This window comes from Dermacentor variabilis, unplaced genomic scaffold (genome assembly GCF_050947875.1).
Source record: "Dermacentor variabilis isolate Ectoservices unplaced genomic scaffold, ASM5094787v1 scaffold_20, whole genome shotgun sequence".
Taxonomy (NCBI): domain Eukaryota; kingdom Metazoa; phylum Arthropoda; class Arachnida; order Ixodida; family Ixodidae; genus Dermacentor; species Dermacentor variabilis.
Genome location: NW_027460368.1, coordinates 2,925,425 through 2,943,689, shown reverse-complemented (window position 1 = coordinate 2,943,689; position 18,265 = coordinate 2,925,425). Strand labels below are relative to the sequence as shown.

Below are 18,265 nucleotides of genomic sequence, written 5' to 3'. Positions count from 1 at the left end.
TTTTTTCTTTTGCTAGAGAATTGAATGCGCATTACATTTCTACGTTAATTTTTGACACAGGATATATAGAAAGTGGGTATGGCACATTTTATTCGGGTGCGTATTAGAATCGGGCAAATACAGCTAAATGAATCGGTAAAGGCATTTTTTCTTCAATTTGTTTCACTTGATAAGTGAGGTAACTTTATCAATTTCGTCAGCCCCATCAGGGTCGAATTAAAGGAAGTCTACTGTATTGAAGTTCATTATGTCGAGGTTTAACCAGGTGAGGTTTGTGCAGCGCATTTGGAAATGTCACTTTCACTTGTTCGTGACACTCCATTTCGAAAAGAAAGCCCCAAAAATTTTTACACAGTGCCTGCGGTGGTTTGCACTTAAGTGTGGGAAACGCTGTACAAACGATAAAACATCACAAACAACTCAGTGATGTTCTCAAATTTTCTCTACAAACATAGCTTTAAGATGGCAGCTGTACATTTAAAATCTTTGTTAATTATTCAGTACTAATTATTATGAATAGGAACAAAGAATAATAAAGGCTTCTCCAAGAGGTTACTACCATCTGCACAGAAGGCTCCACTCTTAATTTGTGCCATGTAAGCTGGGACACCTGGTATTTCTGGTTGTGTAGGAAAACGAGAACAACGTAAAAGTGGGAGCTAAAGTTTCGACCAGTGGGCTTGTCTTTTGAAGCCGATATATGCTCTTCTCGGCACAGTATGTATAGGTACAGTTCTTCTGAAGGGGAGAGAGGGTAATGCAGGTGGTCGAGGCAACGACCAAGGCTGTGTTAGAGACGAGGGGCTTGTCCCCCACCTTACCCCCTCTCCCCTTTAAAAGATCCCTACCTATATACAGTCAAACCTCAATATGTCGAACATGGATATATGGAATTATTGCATATATCGAACACTTTCTATATCACCTGGAATATTGCATGCATTTTATATTTTTTATTTAGAACGGGGTCAGACATAAAACGGATACCGTATTTACTCGCATAATGATTGAACTTCTTTGTCAAAAACATTTACGCAAATTCAGGGGTGCGATCATTACGCGGGTTAAATTTCCCGCAAAAAGAAAAAAATTTTTTTTTTTGAATCCTGCGTTTGCTGCGGGATGACAACAGGTCAACAAATAGGCGGCTGCCGCTGTATGTAGTGCGGGACAACAAAACAAAAATGGCAGCCGGCGGAACACGCCGAACGCGATTTTTTTTCTTCTCGTGAGTACATTACGTGCATTGGAACAATTTCTTCCATATCAGTAATGAATAATATTGTTAATATCGGCACCTTTGCGGTAATAACGTAGCCATGTCCACTTTGAGGGGTCAAACAGATGGGCACGTTTAGCTGCCAGTGACATAGAAACACATGGCGGGCATGCTGCGGAAACTGCGGCATTTGTCTTCACTGCTATCCTAATGCTGCACATTTCCGCTAAGGGTGGGCGAATATCTTAGCTGTGTTACAAGCATCGGCGTATGAATAGGGTACATTTCTAACGTATCAGTGCAAACGTGGCTACTATCATTGCCGCTCGCGATTTGTTGCGTGCCCACGAGTGCAGACGAGAAGAATCGAAAGGCACCTTTGTTGCTGTTGTTGACCACAACCATTATAAAGCCTACAAATAATAAAGCCAAGGCAAGTTTGGTTGTAGCTTTTTTTTTTTATGGAAGTGTGGAAAGTGATAAAGGAATGAAATGGGGCATCTGCTTACAAATGTGTGGTGCGTACAGACCGCTTGGTATGTCTTGAAGAGTCGTTTGCGTAGCCTTCGACACATGGTAAGAATGATCATTATTAGCTAGACTTGGCACACGACATAGCGCTGCGGCAAGTTCGGGGTGCAATCATTGCACGGGAAATTAAAAAAATTGAATTTTGACGACAAAATTCAGGGGTGCTATCATTACGCGAGTGCAATCATTATGCGAGTAAATACGGTATATCGAACTCCACCCCCCAAGACCACGTGCGCTCTGTTGACAGGCAGCCAGCTTTCCCGCGACACCCTCAAAGATAGCAGTGGCGCGATGGGCATTCCCGACTACTGCGCATTATAGCTGTACACATCGATTGCGCTGACGGTGCCGTATGAACGTAGTGGCATACACAAATGGCGGCTTGGCTAGTTTGACAACATCAACAACGCATTAACTCCTCCTCTGCACTAACTCCTCCTCGGTGCCGCGCTCTGCGCCTGCCACACCTTGTGAGTAATGGTGGTTAGCTTCCACAAAGACGCGCAACAGCGGGCGTTCACTGGGCTCACTCATAGACTCCATGGCAGAAGAATATGTTGTTACTGACAGTGTTTCAAAATTCTTCGACTGATGGACGTGGAGATCGCAGCGGAAATAACAGCCAAATGAAGACGCTGCTGAGGTTGATCCTGCAAGCGCTGATGTTGCCTCGCCCACAACTTCTACTGAGGCTGTAGCTGCTTTGACCCTTCTACGCCGCTACTGCAGCACAATAGAAGGCACCGGCCTATTGCTTGTGGATCGTTTAGACTATGTTGCCTAAGCCCGTGGCTGCCAATAAGAAGCAGGCTACACTGCTGCAGTACTTTCAGCCAAAGAAATAAATACTTTGTGTACAGCTTCAAGTGAGTATTTGCTGCGCCACAATTGCTTAGTTGATTTGTGCAAATTCTCTGTGCGTTTTATACGTGATTTTATATTTTGAATTCGGGCTATATCGGACTATTTCACGATCTCCGCACTGCTCAATATATGGAGGTTTGACTGTATACTGTGCCGAGGAAAGCATATGGCGGCTTGAAAAAAACAAGTCCATTTGTCAAAACGGTGGCTTCCAATTATGCCTTGTTTTCATTTTGCTCATTGTCTTAAATTTCCATCTCCCACCTTCCCCTTTTCTTTTGTGTAGTAAGTACAGTAGAACCTCGTTGATATGTTTATGAAAAAGGCTGAGAAAGAACGTACTAACCAAGAAGACGTACGATCCGAGGTAGCTAAAAAATTTGATGGACTCAACTATTGTTGACATCTATGCAATGCGAAGTCTCGCGCGGATCGTTGCAGCACGAGACACCGACATGCGTCGAGCTAGTGGTGCTCCGGCGGCCCGAGACATGCTTTGTTGTTTTCCTATTGTGTGTTGTTTTAAGAGGGCCACGGGAAACCGGAATGAAATCGAGCTGGTAGGCAATGCTAGATGCCCGCTGAAGCGAAACATGACGCCCACATCCCATCACCTGCAGCAGGGAACAGTGGCACATTTGGATTATCGTCTGCTAAAAGTGTGCAGTATGCTACCAATGGCACTACACACCGCGTGCTGTAAAACAGATACTATGTGAAGATGCTTACTGCAATAGGTTTAGCGGTGATAGCTGTGAATGTGGCATGCGACGACCTGGGCTAGTACCGAAATAAGAAACTGTGCGCGCGCCATCGTTTTCATACGAGACAGGCGGCTATGTATCATTCTCGATCACGTGTGCCTCATACCTTTTCTTGTTCACATGAGATCTAGCGGCTGGAAAATGTATACGATCGCAGTCCGCAGCAGGGAACGGAGGCACGTTTCAGTTATTGCCTCTTAAAAGCATGCGCTACGCTTTCGACGGCACTACACGCTGTGAAACAGATAGGCAAAGATAGGCAAAGACTTATTGCAATAGATATGGCGGTGATAGCTGTGAATGCCGCGTGCGACGGCCCTGGAGAAGATTTGCTGGTATGGAAATGAGAAACTGAGTGCGTGCTGGCATTTTCACGAGACGGGCAGGCCAGTATTGCGGTGAAGCTGCTACGGCGGGCAGCTATATGCTGTTCTCGATCACGCGCACTGTCTTTTTACACGGGATCTAGCGGCCGGAAAACATCATACGACCGCAGTTTGGCAACGTAGTGAACGTTGGTGACAAAAGAATAGTGTTATCCAGGAACATATGAACCAGTAAAAAATGAGCGTAACTCTATTGGGTCATTTTTTGTGTTTTCGATTGCGAACATTAGCGCCGGAAAAATGTACATAAAGGGAACATATCAACGAGGTTCTACTGCATTTCCTGCAAATATTGTATTTACTTTACCATAATTACACCGGTACACGAAAAATAACATATACCCTAAGCTCTTTGGTATTAACTCGGCTTTCATAGGCAGAGTCAGATGTAGATGCCAGAAGTTAACAAAGTCATGTCTTCACACCAACGTCGAACTCATGATGCACGCACCTTCTTCATGCAGATGCATATATGGTAGTCATGGTAGATGACTGGAACCTTGTCCTTTGAAAGCTGCACATCCAGCTCCACCATGTCTGCACCCTGGATCAAAGATAATAAATGGGCAGACAGAGCATCAATGGGAGAACAGAGCACAAAGGCACGAGCAAAAATACAGGCTTTACACTTTGCAGTCATGCAGCCTTTAAATGAAGATATACTAATCTTGATATTCAGTTCTGACACTTTTTGAACATGACAAGAAAACATTGCCGATCTGCTCCTGTGAACATGCGAGCCAAATACTATTGCATTACATGCAGCAGGTAATTTACAACCTTATGTCAAAAACAGTAAAAGATCATTTGCTCTCTCCTCCACAATGTCGTCAGCAGCTACTTTGCAAGCGGGAGGAAACTGGCCCAACAGGTACGTATTAGTAGATTTCATGATTCTGAGAACATTTTCAGCAATACTATTATTGCTATTTTCGAGTTAAATTTAAAACATACCTGTCACGATCTAGGTCTAGCCAAGAGTTTCTTTTTTTGCACTAATCTTTTTTCATGGAATACCAACTCGCCGGAAGATACAAATTATTGTCTTCCATGTTTATATTACTACCAAGGAGGACAGACACTTGCACTGAGGCAATCTGGAGGAATTTTTGAAGGCTCACGTGCTTTGCTGCATAGTTGAAAGAAGCAACAGTGTTCTCCAGGACGTTTTCAACCCTGGAAAAAAAAAAGCCAGAAGTGCAAGTAATAATGCAACCTGTAGATCCATCAATGCACATGAACAAGTTGGTATGAGTAACCCCACATCCATGATCAATATTGCCAACATCAACGAGTTTGAACATGCCCTTGGCCAAGCCTGAAGAAGTCACTATGCTTTATTTAAATGGTTGTACGTACTACCAGAAAAAATAAAAATTAAATTCTGGTGTTTTACATGCCAAAACTGCAATTGCATTATGAGGCATGCCGCAGTGGAGGACTCCAGATTAATTTCTGTAACCTGGAGTTCTTTCCCATGGACCTAAATCTAAGTACGTGAGCGTTTTTGCATTTCACCCCCATTCAAATGTGGCTGCCACTGTCGGGATCAAACCTGCAACCTTGAGCACAGCAGTGCAACACTGTAGTTACTAACCTACCGTGGCGTGTATTGTCCCAGTACAGCAGACATACTCTTATGAGAGTCCTTTTGAAAGTGTGGCTTTAGCCTCCGATAATCTTTGGGAGCATAAACCAAGAATATCTGTATGTGATCAAACAGTTGCTCGTGAATTGTAAGCAACATTCACCAGCCCACCAAAGAGGGAAAATTGCGCCTTAACCTCCTGAATTTCTGCTGTATGGCTTGCAGCTCATCTGGTTAGAGTTCATCAGCAGCGCACCAAATAGCAACAAAAGCAACACCCAACCATCCGCAACTATGAATCGCAGTGCTTGGGACTATGGTCCTTGTATGTATCTTTACGTGGCTGCATTTGCCAAAAAAAAAAAGGAAAACGTGCCCACAACCCAGCGACTGTTCCCAAGCTATATTCTGCAGAACCCAAGTACTCATGGACAGGTTCTATCCTGTTTGCATGCTGCATCTAGAATTGTGGGTGGCCCGTTTATACACCTCTAATTAACATCTCACCAACACACCCACTGACAAGTGCACACCTCGGAGACACATTTTGTAGGATAGTAGGGTGTCCTAACAGTTTCCATTGCTGTGGACACTGCTCCATGTTTCAATCATAGGAGTTCTTGAAGAAAATTTGCTGGCAACCTCTGCACTAAACAACTTCTTCAAGTCATGGCATCTTGATCAAACTTCTGGGGTCTTAGCGTCTCACAGGAGTACTGACCACCACGGGTTTGAGCTTAGCGAGCCACATGGTCGCGTCGGCTGTTGCCTCTAGTGAGCGCTCAAGCCACAAACGGGCTACCGAGCGACGCACACAAGAACGCAGTGTTGCCCCTAGTTAAAGAAAACCATTTATTGTCTCTGACGGCACCTAACACTGCACAAACGCCCAGTCCCGGGGTGGTGTGAGTACCAAAAGGGTCCCTCATCAAGAGTGACAATACAGACAAGGACACCTATAGCATGTCGCTGCGAGCGCATAGGCTCCAAGCTGAGACTTGCCGCTAGGAAAAGTCCCGGTGCCTATGTTACTTGTTCTTGCGATAACCAATGGGCCAACTCGTGAGAGATTGGGCAATCTTCTTTGGCTTGGCTTGGCTCAATGTGGTACGACCTTGCGCAAGCACTAGGCACCCGTTCTTCAGCTTAGCATCCCGAAAAGAACACAAAGTACGCGCTTCCTGCAGAGGCAAAGGCATCGTGTGCGAGCTCAAGTCCTAGTCACGAAGGTGTCAGCACACGAGAGGAAGCAAGTACGTACCCAGAGCCATCCCGGAGGTTATAGGCCCACGAACCGCCAAGAGCAACCGACAATGGCTGCATCACAACATCAGCAACCCACCCCCAATGCAAACCATAGCAAGTGGAGTGCCACCGCCAACAACCGGTCATGAGTGGAAAGGGGTGAGGTGTAGGGATGGCAGAGAAAGGGAAAGCCCACGCAATGGAGCTGGCGCCGTTCCTCAATCCCCAAATCCTCCTTTTCTTAATTTCCCTCTACCAGTCTAGCGAAGCAGCTGGTAGGTGCTAATGCACCAAAGACAATTCAGCCTTTCATGCATTAGCTAACTGCGACCTCGAAGAGATGATTTATTCACGAACCTTGAAAGAACACTTGGCCCATGTTGCCAGTGTGCTCGAAAGGGTACAGGCCGCCGGGATGACTGAATCCTGCGAAAGCCCAACTAGCTCACACCCAGTTTCAGTTACTAGGGTTTACACTGGGCGGACGCTCGACTGAGGACTGAGCCGGACTAGGGAGAAACTTCGGGCAATCTTCAATTTCCCCGCACCCAAGGACATACGTGACCTTCACTTCTTTTTGGGAAGGGCCAATTTTTACCAGTCATTCATGCCGTCCTGTGCACCAGTGCAGGTGCCTTTGTGCAAGCTTTTAGATATGTTGGCCGAGCGGCAGTGGGAACCTGAGCAGCACAGGCCTTTTGCCATCTGTCTAGTGCCATTGTGGAGACAGCGCAGCTCAGACTACCCGACCTAACCAGACCATTTGTTGTCCAGACTGACGCGAGTGAAATGGGTTTAGAAGCCATCATACTACAGGAATACAATGGCATGTGTTGCAGCCATTGGCCTTTGCCAGTTGTTCCTCGAAACTAGCAGAGAGGAATTATTCCGTGAGCGAGAAGGAGTACCTCGCTATCGTGTTTGCACTACGTAAATTTGATGTCAACCTTGATGGGATGAAATTTGTAGTGCAGATGGATCATAGTGCACAAAGGTGGCTGATGCAGCTCCGTGAACTTGCGGGCCAGCTGGCGCACTGGGCTTTCGTGCAGTATCGAAAGGGGAGCACCAATGTGGTAGTTGATGCACTATCTCATGCCCGATTTTCTACCTGGAGCCTTCCTCCAGGGGCAACAGCCGCTGCTGGTACCTTTGCACCAGCAAGCGTCAAAGGCTTCCCGAAAAAAAAAAAAAAAGACGATTATGGACAACCCGTCCCGTTTCACCGCTCTGGTGTTTGGTGCTACATACAATTCCCTGGGATTTAATCACTGCACCACTTCGCCCTACCATCGCTAGTCCAATCTGACAGAGACTCCATAGAACTCTCAAACCAATGTTGGCAGCCTTTGCTGAAAGTCAAAAGGATTGGGAAAACCACTTGGAGTGAGCTCGCATTCACAATTCAAACTGCCAAGAATCGCTCGACTGGTTTCTCTCCCACCTTCCTCAATTTTGGAAGGCAGTTGGCAAATCCGGTGACCAGCATCATTCAATGCTAGCTCAGGGATGAGGAGGCACCTGCAGACTGTTTTGCTTACGCTTCGGCACTTCGGGACAGGCTTTGTCAAGTTCTCTGTAGAGCAACGTAGAGTTTGGCATTGGCCAGGGCCCAGCAGAAGGCTCAGTACGATGGGAAGCATTGCCATCTTTCATTTAAGGTAGGTTATCTAGTCCTGAAGCGCAACCATGCTCTTAGCGACACAAGCAAGGGATTCTCAGCCTCGCTTGCTCCTAAGCGGCTTGGTCCATATTCAGTAGAGAAGGTTTGGTCTCTTGCTCGCATACTCGCTGAAGGATCCCCCTTCGGGGAAACTCAGCCGTGCCCATATCACCAACCTGAAGGCCTTTGCATCATGGTCCGGCAAGCTTGCGCCGGTGCTCAGTAAGCAACAGGCAACATCCGAGGCATCAGACCGCATTCAGACTATGCACAGGTGCAACCCAAGGAAGCGGTCACCTGCGTGAGTTCACACCATACGGCAGACTCTTTCCGCAACCGAAGGCCCTCAGTGTAATGCTTAGCCTCAGTGGGCTAGCGTCCTTACGGCCAGTGCCCGAGAAGAAGCCAGCCCCAACCCAGCTTTCTGTAGTGATGTCATCAATGTGTTTTAGCAACATGCATATTTCTTCCTTTTAGTTTTTTGGCTATGCATGCCGAGTAATTGTTTCAACATGTTTAAATGCATTTAATCTTCACATATACAGCTGTATAGTTAAACTGATTTGTTTTACTTGTACGTAGACTGAAACATTTTCCTTCTTTTTCTTCTTTTCTGAGAAGGGGGTTGGTAATTTTTGTGGTCACGAAGCACGGGAAGGGGGGGGGGGGGGGGGGATTGGTCCCTTTCACTCGTCGGGTCACTCGTCGGGAAGCGATGGAGAAGGACACTTTGCGCTTTTTATAGTGCGGCACGTTGTGGACAATGGGTGGTAGTGTGTAGAGTGTGAGGAATGAGAATACATCGAGGAGAGAGAGAGAGAGAGTGTGTGCGTGTGTGTGTGCGCGCGCATGTGAGCATGGGGACTGTTGCTTACAGAAGCAACCAGAAGATGCCATACCAACAGCATCGGGTCGCGTGGACACTGAAGGTGACGTCAGACTGAGAGCTCAGCTCTCTGCATTCGCCACCGCCGTACAAACGCCTTGCAGCCACGGTCATGGCTGCCCATTCATCCTGTCTATGACGGCGTGGCCAGCTGACCTGGAAGTGCCCTGCCTCATCCAGCTGGAGTTTGGGAGCACCACCACCATGAAAGCAGCACTCGTTGGGCTCGCCAATGACTCCTTCATAAAAGGCTCAATTGTCTTTGGTGCATAAGCCCCTACACCAGCTGCTTCACCAGACTGGTAGGGGGCAAATTAAGGAGAGGAGAATGTGGGGACTGAGGAATGCGTCGGCGCCATTGCACGGGTATTCACCTGCTCTGCCATCCCTACGCCTCTCCCCATTCCAGTCGCAACCGGTTTCAGAGGTGGCGCTCCACTTGCGATGGTTTGCGGTGGGGGCGGGACACTGACGTTGGGGCACTGACATCACGGCACGGCCGCTGTAAGCTGCTGGTGGCGGCAGCACGAGGCTCTTACCTTTGGGACAGCACTGGGTACAAGCTTCCTCTCGTCCGCCAACATCTTTGGGACTAGGACTTGAGCTCGCGCATAATACTTTTGCCTGTATGGGTAGTGTGTACTTTGTGTTATCAATTCTGGACGCTAAGCCAAAGAGCGGGTGCCTAATGCTCGTGCCAGGTCGCACCACACCAAGGCGCACTTATCGGACTTACTGGAGGCCCAAGCCAAAAAAGATTTTTCGAGCTCTGGCGAGTTGGCCCATTGGTTATTGCGAAAGCAAGTAGCATAGCCGCCGAGAGTTTTGCTAGCGGCATGTCCCAGCTTGAGCCAGTTCTTTCACGGCAATGTGCTATAGATGCCCCTGTCTGTATTTTCACCCTTGGTGCAGGACCCCATTGGTATCCGTGCTAACCTGGGATTAGGCATTTTGTGCAGTGTTAGGTGCCGCCGGGGACAACAGACAGTTTCTGTCAACTCAGAGCAACACTGTGTTCTCTTGCATGCGTACAGTATGGCAGCCCCTTGCAGCCTGAGCGCGCACGCGCCAGAGGCATTAGCTGACCCAGCCCTGTGGCTTGCTAAGCTCGAACCTGCAGTGGTCGGTAGTTCTGCGAGACCCCAGGACCCCACAAGGTGCAACTTGGCTTTTGTTTAGTTTTGGGTGACCACAGCAGAAAAATAAATGGGTGCCAACACACGAATGCCACCAATGGCAATTCAAGAGCAATGCCGCTCGGAAAAACCTGTGCAAAAACAACTTCAAAATGCAACCTTTTATTGTTGCATGGATGCCTGGCACATGCCTTTGCTGCTGAGGAGCCTTTCTAATTGCACCATAAAATTCCCCAAGCTATTCAATTAACAGTGTATCACATGCAAATGAACGGTTCTGTTTTCTTCGTCAAGTGGGCATGCATTGTTGAAGAAATTAGGCTTGATAGCGTGTAAATGTTTTGTGACACATGGAATTGCATGTGGGCTATAAGGTGGATGCCAGGGTGAAAAGTTTCAGATTAATTGCTGGCATTTGTTTCTTACAGTGCATCAAAAAATTTGTACACATTTTCAAATAAGTCCCCCACCACCCCCTCAAGCTAAAGTTCTGCAGCTGTAGCGGCAAAAAAATTGAGCCCACAAACTAGTACCCAATAAGAGCTCTGCACTTTCCAAATTGCCACAGCATGTGCATAACACACTGACACACACATGCAAATGCATAACATTCATTCTGTGGACTTTATTTTTGAAGAAGTCTGAAGCTTTCAGCATGACATGTATGCACTGTTAGGTGGTCAAGTCTCGGTGATGAAGCCTCAACAATCAATCTGATGTAGCTTTAGACTGATGCATTAAAGTGGCTTCGCAGGTGGCAATGCTAAAAACGCAGCACAGTTTTCGTCTTCTGGATTACGCACATGCAATCCAGTAGTGGGCTCTTCATCACAAACTTTGCAGTGAAGTAGTGTGGAGCAACTAGTTTTACTCTGCCTCAGCCACTACCAGCCCAGCAGACTTCCAAGCCACATTTCCAGGCCAAGCAAAACAACTTACTTGTCTGTACGGCGCGCATTGCCAGAACCTCTGTGCCCCACATCCAGTCCTCGATTTGTCTTCTTCCAGAACTTGGAGTAAGTCTCTCGGCAGTTGCACGAGTAACTGGCCAGGGGCTTGATGATCAGGTATGACACTGCATTTATAACACTATTTATACTTCCATGCATTACTGCACTATTCCCATGTCCAGACTAGACCAGACAAACATGTGTTGGCAACAGCATTTGCCCACCTCAGAATAAGCAGGAAGCATGAAATATAAATGATGAACCATACCTTGACTACTCCCACATTTCAATGCAAGCATCTCTTGAACTGCTTTTTGGTATCACAAATTATTCATACGCATGTGTAATTTTAACACTCATTCTATGCCTTGTTGCTTGTCAATAGTTCTCTCTAAACAGTCTGAGTAATGAAGGTCTCTGTACCATTGTACCTCAGGCATAACATCTCTTCTAGATTGATCATCTATCATACTTCTGCACTGACACTGTACAATGATAAGTCTCCCACTTGAAACAATGGCTTTGGCCTGAGGCTTTTGTTCGCCCACTGTTGTTCAACTCAAGACTCCATCTTCTTGCGAGCCTCTGGCTCATTTGTACAATGAGGGCATCTTCAGTGCCAAACCCCTTGGCCATTTTGTTTTGTTCTGCAGTTTGCTGCCATGCCTGCATTTCTTTTTCTTTACAAACTGCAGTGGCACCCGATCTATACACTCTTCAATGTGTTTTCCCAACTGCTATGTCGTGTTTGTGCAGTCCTGATCTAAGCTCACTGGCTCCTACATATTTTCCTATTTGATATGTGACCATTCTGTAATGTGTGCGCATATTATGCTGCATTTGAAAGCGGCGGTCAAATAAATTTAGAGGCATATTTGCTCTCGCATGGGGCTACGAAGACAATAAATATAAACTTGCAGGTAAGTCTGTCAAGCCCTGCTCCAAAATGCCAGAAATACACGATCCTTAGTAGCCCTGATAAGCGTGTCTCAGCACAGTTGTGGTTTTTAAAGTCAGCCTCACTGCAATACAGACATGTTATGCTGTGAAGTATATGCAAAATATTGCAGTGAAGCATACAGTGAAACCTCGTTACTACCAACAGCATATTAACGAACTTATCAGAAATGTCTTGCTGACTTCTTATAGTTTAAATGTAAAAATATTTCAGTACTGCGAACTTCAGAATACTGAACTTTTCAGAATAACGACTGTTATTCAGTTTCCCTGCAATGTTAACAATGCCTCAGAACTACAAACTAATATTCCGAGATCTGGGAATTAGATTTCCGTGTATCCTTCACGGCAGCCGAACAGTAGGCTGGCAGACAACAAGGCACAGAGAGTGAACATCGCAGCACATGGGTTCGTAAAACCTGAGATGGCACCCAAGAAAAAAAGAACAGAGGCAAGCATAGGTGACACCCAGAAAAGTGTTGCTACAGTGTCGCCTAGCGACGGAAGCATGTCTCTTGTTTCTTTCACCCTTCTTTATGTGCATGGCTCTTTCTTTCATGTTTCTTCCTGTGACCATACTAGCTATGTGCGCAGTGAAATGTAACCTCCGTACTCGCGGGGATGCCCCACGGTCGCACTTTCCAAACGGTGTCATTTAAGCGTGCTTGCGCTATGACATTCAGGTGTCCGCCTCGAGCGAGACGGTTGTGGTGTCCGTGGCACGAAATGTGAAAAACAAACAAAAAGCAAAAAAACATTGCACTTTGGAGGTGACGTGGAGCTACCTTTTTGTCCCGAGTTTTCTAGGCATCAGCGTCTGTTTTGCGCACATCACTCTTATTATACAGTACTTCGGTGGCGCATGGCGGCAGAATCTACGGAAAATGGCAACAGCGCGTGCCTAGAGCCAACAGCGAGGTTTTCGTGAATAGCTCATAAGACGGCAACTTATGAACTGATGGGTTGATGGGTGGAATGGTTAATTTTGGGGCTTTCGCGACAACAATCTTTCAGAATAACAATCAATTTACCATGGTCCCTTGAAGTTCAATATATCGAGATTTCACTGTATTAGGAGTGCAAAGACACCAGTCATGGAACACAGTACGTGTCCCTTAATTATACAGGCACATATGTGCAGTCTTTTATCACAGTACGAGTGCCAAGACACCTAATAACTGTAGTGGCAGCCATTCAGAGCCATTTCTGACGTTGTGGAGATTTTGGTCCAACGCAGTTACATTATCCCGACCGTTCTGTTTACTTTTTATTTTTTTAATGGCACTTTGCAAGACATACCAACAGGGTTCTAACGTATTAAACTGTGGGTTCGACGTCCGGAAGCAGCACAGTAAAGGCAATAGGGGAATGCTTGAGATTAATTTTGACCATCTAGGATTCTTTATACACACCTAAGTACAGTTTAACCCAGTTATATCGAACTCGCAAAAAAACGCCTATCAGTTCGACATAGGGCATAACTCGATATAAGCCTGCTGAAGAATTGGACGTCATAAAAGCTTATACCATTTATAAAAGCACTTTATTGATGAAACTAGCTTAGTTTCACATGAAACAGTCCTGTATCTTCTACTTGGGCAACTCTACTGCCTGTGACAGCACGCACTCCTCCACATTGTCTAAAGAGACGGAGCAGCTGAGGTCGCAACCTTCCACATTCGTGCAGAAGTGCCGGACCAGTATAAATGCACCAATCACCTTGGATAATGTGCGCAAAGGATCGTCGTCATTTTCCTCTTTGTGCCCACTTTGCGCTCGATACAATGTCGGCAATGTAGGCTTAGTTTTCGGGCTCGCCTGTGGTCATGACACCATCATCCGCACTCACAAACTCGTCCACAGTTGATCTGTCAACGGCTTCCGGACATTCTGACAGCTCGCTCCAAACTTCGGCAACACCAGCAATGGCTTCGTGGCACTCATAAGCATTTTCAGAGTCATCACCTGGCATGTGGAAGCTGGCACGTCTGAAGCAGTTTCGAATGAACCACTTGTGCATGGCTGCCTTGACGTCTTATACACGACCACGTGTATGCATCGGGTGTCACAGGTGCCTGGCAGTTTGTCAACTTTAGTCCTAATCTCCACCTTATTCTTCAAGATCATGCTGAGAGTACTCCTTGGAATCTTGACGCTGCAGTAACATACGGCTTCTTACCACATTCGACTCATTTTACGATTTTGAGCTGCACGGCGAAAGGCAAATTCAGCCACTTCGCACTAGCCATCACGGCAACACTGCAAGAGAAGGCCTACAAGGTGCAAACACAATGAACAAGAAAAGAAGCGAGGCAACTAAGACTTGCACCATCTTGCACGACGAGGGCACAAGAGCCTCTTATTGGCTGTCTGAGCAAGCGCTGCGGGCGGGTGAACACCATTTTTTGCAGGGGGTGTCCCCAACTCGCCCGACTCAGTGTGGTCACTGTAGGGAGAGCGGGTGCATGGAGCCGCACTGCTGGGCTAAACCACTTGTGGGATGTGTCGGCTGCTTTCCCCGCTGCCGCGAGGGAAAGCACACTTTGGGGGTGCACTTTTGTGCCGCTTGACGTTCGACATATCGGGCCATTTTTCTTTGATGTGAGCATAATTTTTACTATATATACTCATTGTGACTATACTGTGTTCAACATACAGTATACTCACTCTCTCAACATACTGCTCAACATACAGGATAATTCGATGTAAATGTATTCGATATTGTCACGCAGTAGTGACGGTGAATAATGCAGGTGTAAAACTGTGAATGACAAAACTAACTTTTTATTGGGCGAACTTGTGCCTACAAAGGAAATTACACTCAAAGAACAGCAATAGCGGCGAACACGGTCGGCGATCATCGAATTCTGCTCTGTCGGTCAAGCGCATCGGCTTTTATACATGACTCATCGAATGTTCCAGAGTAATCGTTGGTAGCCGCATGTCTTCCAGAAAGTTCTACACCATTCGCATCATGCAATGAGATTACACAAGGTTCGGTGACAGCGGACAGTAGATAGAACCATCGATAACATTTGTTAGATCGTAAAAAGCGCATAATGATCGCACTTTTTTGTCAGAATAATTGATGCAAAATAAGTGGTGCGATCATTATGCGGGTTAAATTTCCCGCGAAAAGAAAAACAAATTTTTTTCAGCCAGCGTTTGCGGCGGGACACCAAAACAAAAATGGCGGCCGGCGGAATAAGCCGAACGCGCCGAATGTGATTTTTTTTTCTTCTCCTGAGTACATTATGTGCACTGAAACAGTTTCTTCCGTATCAGTAATGAATAATATCGTTAATATCAGCAAGTTTGGGGGCAATAGTGTAGCCATGTCCACTTTGAGGGGACAGAAACAGATGGGCGCGTTTAGCTGCCAGTGACACAGAAACACATGGCCGACATGCTGCGGAAACTGCGGCATCTGTCTTCACTACTATCCTAATACGGCACGTTTCCGCTAAGGGTGGGTGAATATCTTAGCTGTGTTACAAGCGTCGGTGTATGAATAGGGTACACTTTCAACGTATCAGTGTAAATGTGGCTACTATCGTTGCCGCTCGCGATTTGTTGCGTGCCCACGAGTGCAGATGAGAAGAATCGAAAGGCGCCTTTTTTGTTGTTGTTGACCACAACCATTATAAAGCCTACACATAATAAAGGCAAGTTTGGTTGCAGCTTTTTTTTTAGTCATGGAAGTGCAGAAAGTGGTGAAAGTAATGAAATGAGGCATCTACTTAAGAATGTTTGGTGCATGCAGACCGCTTGGTTTGTCTTGGAAGAGTCGTTTGCGTAGCATTCGACAGATGGTAAGCGCAATCAACATTAGCTAGACTTGGCACACGACATATGGCTGCGGCAAGTTCGGGGCGCGATCATTACACGGGAAATAAAAAAAATCAAATTCTGACGACAAAATTCAGGGGTGCGATCATTACACAGTACGATCATTATGCAAGTAAATACGGTAGTCGGGTTCGACTAGACAAGTACATAAGAATTTTTGTATTTCACCCCCCATCAGAATGTGACCACCATGGCCGAGAATTGAACCCGCGACCTTGTGCTCAGCGGCAGAATGCCATAGCCCTTTGTGACTAAACTATGCATCTTGGCAATTGAACAATTTGCAGAGACCGTTAAACAAGGAAGGACAACTTCACTTGTGCATGATCAGCGCAGTGGACTGTTCCTATGGGTGGGCAGCGCAACCCGGACGAAGGACAAGAGGAAGTACACAACACGAGCGCCTTCGTCCTTCGTCCGGGTTGCGCTGCCCACCCATAGGAACATGTTCAATCACCAACTCGCCCAGCTTGCCGTCTTAATACAGTGGACTGCCCTGATAAATACATGCATTCAGGCTGGCTCAGAGTCTTACAACTGCAGCATGTATACTAACTGCAAATGCATCCCTTTATTAAGTTACTGTTTTGGTGCAAGAATTCAGTCTCCATGAAAACTCTCTGCTGGTAATGAGTGAAAGAGATAGGAAAGGGGAAACAATAATAAAAGGAGATGAAAAAGACAAAAGTGAGCTTTAAATCCTGCTCTGTTTACGTCAAAGCTCTGACTCGAACCTTCCTTACCTTAGAAAAAGTACAATGAGCATATGAAAAACGGTAGGAACTCCGAGCAAGCTCGCAAGAAAATGCGAAAAGATTTTGACCGTGTCCCAAAGATGTATGCAAATTGGCCAGTGGGGATATCAAACTGTCATATTCTAAAGTTAAGGCTAATTTCTCAGTTCCCAAGGCTGAAGATTAAGAGGCAGTCTTCCATGGGAAAGTGGTATCAAGACTAACAAATTCAAGGCACTCACCATGCAGTGAATGAGAAGAACAAGGGGATCTGTTTTTTGTTAGTCACACCCATACAATGAGGCCAGAGTAAGCATAGGTAAGGCTGATTGTTTTTTAATTGATATGTGAAAGTAATAAGGTAAAGGGAAATGTAAGTGGACAAAAGGATAATTGCCAGAGGTGGAAGCCGAACCCACATTCTCTGAATTACGTGTGTAGTACTTCTCTGAATTACGTGTGTAGTACTTTACTAATTAGGCTACCATGGCAGCCATCCTCCCAGCCACTTAATTGGGTATTTGTGTGTGCGCAAGATTAGCCCTGGGAGTGTCAGCCAGTGCCGCTCAGGTGGTGGACGCGGAACATCTTTCTGACCCCAGTACGTGAACTTAGGAACAGGCAACTGGCCAATGAGCTCTTGTACGTTACCTTATCGCATCAAGACTGCCAAATTTTGTGCCCTCGCAATGCATCACTGGGCACAACCTCTAAAAGCGAGCGTTACCATTGAGCTGGCCAACTGGCTGGTGTCGGGTACCAGTAATGGGTACAGTGCACGTCCCGAAGGTCTCCTTCATGTTCCCTGGTAGGATGTAGCTGAAACCGATGTGCTCAGGAATGCTAGACTCTGCGGTACTCCGATGCATGTAGAAGTCAACCATGTATGCCTGCCAATGAAAAAAGAAAAGAACGTACTTCAACTGAGTTTCCTTTTTTTTCTTCCCGACAAATACTTTCGTCACCCCCTCCCTATTAACAGGCAACAAGAAGCAAGCCTGAAGTTATAGAAGCCACAAACTTTATCTGCCAGCCAAAGACAACCTCTTGCATGTGTCCCTTCACACAGTATCAGAGAGAAAAACAAAATACATAACTACAAGCACATTTCGGTATAGAATCCAACCCCCAGTGCATACTAGAGCCACTTACTGAAAGAGCGGTGTTTCTTTGAAGCCACACTTTTACAATGCAACTAACACTCCTAAACTTGCAGCTTGCAAAACTGCTTTTCTGGTATCATGCATAACAGAAGCATAGAGAACTTGGAGTTTCGAGACAAATGTCGCATCCCTGATGTATTATGCAAAGAACATTTGGGAACAAAAAAGAAAAGGTGGGTAAGTCATGCTAAGCAACATGACAATTATGAATTCAGAAGGTTCCTAGAACATACAAGAGGAAAAGGGCAACTGCCATATAAGTAGATAAAAACTGAGCCCACAAATAGTTTCTGCCAATGTATTCATGCTTCAAGCACACTAGTGACA

The 18,265-nt window shown here is 46.1% G+C and overlaps 1 protein-coding gene across 9 annotated transcripts in view; it reads right to left on the bottom strand.

The window, feature by feature from the left end:
- LOC142568505 (glycerophosphocholine phosphodiesterase GPCPD1-like) overlaps nucleotides 1–18,265 on the bottom strand; it is a 193,105-nt gene that overhangs the window by 22,279 nt on the left and 152,561 nt on the right. For all 9 annotated transcript variants that reach the window (XM_075678417.1, XM_075678423.1, XM_075678422.1 and 6 more), the window contains 4 exons: nucleotides 17,503–17,665; nucleotides 11,225–11,360; nucleotides 4,889–4,943; nucleotides 4,219–4,311 (listed from right to left, as the gene is read on the bottom strand). In XM_075678417.1, the coding sequence (XP_075534532.1) occupies nucleotides 4,219–4,311; nucleotides 4,889–4,943; nucleotides 11,225–11,360; nucleotides 17,503–17,665 (447 nt within the window). The remainder of the gene's footprint in view (nucleotides 1–4,218; nucleotides 4,312–4,888; nucleotides 4,944–11,224; nucleotides 11,361–17,502; nucleotides 17,666–18,265) is intronic.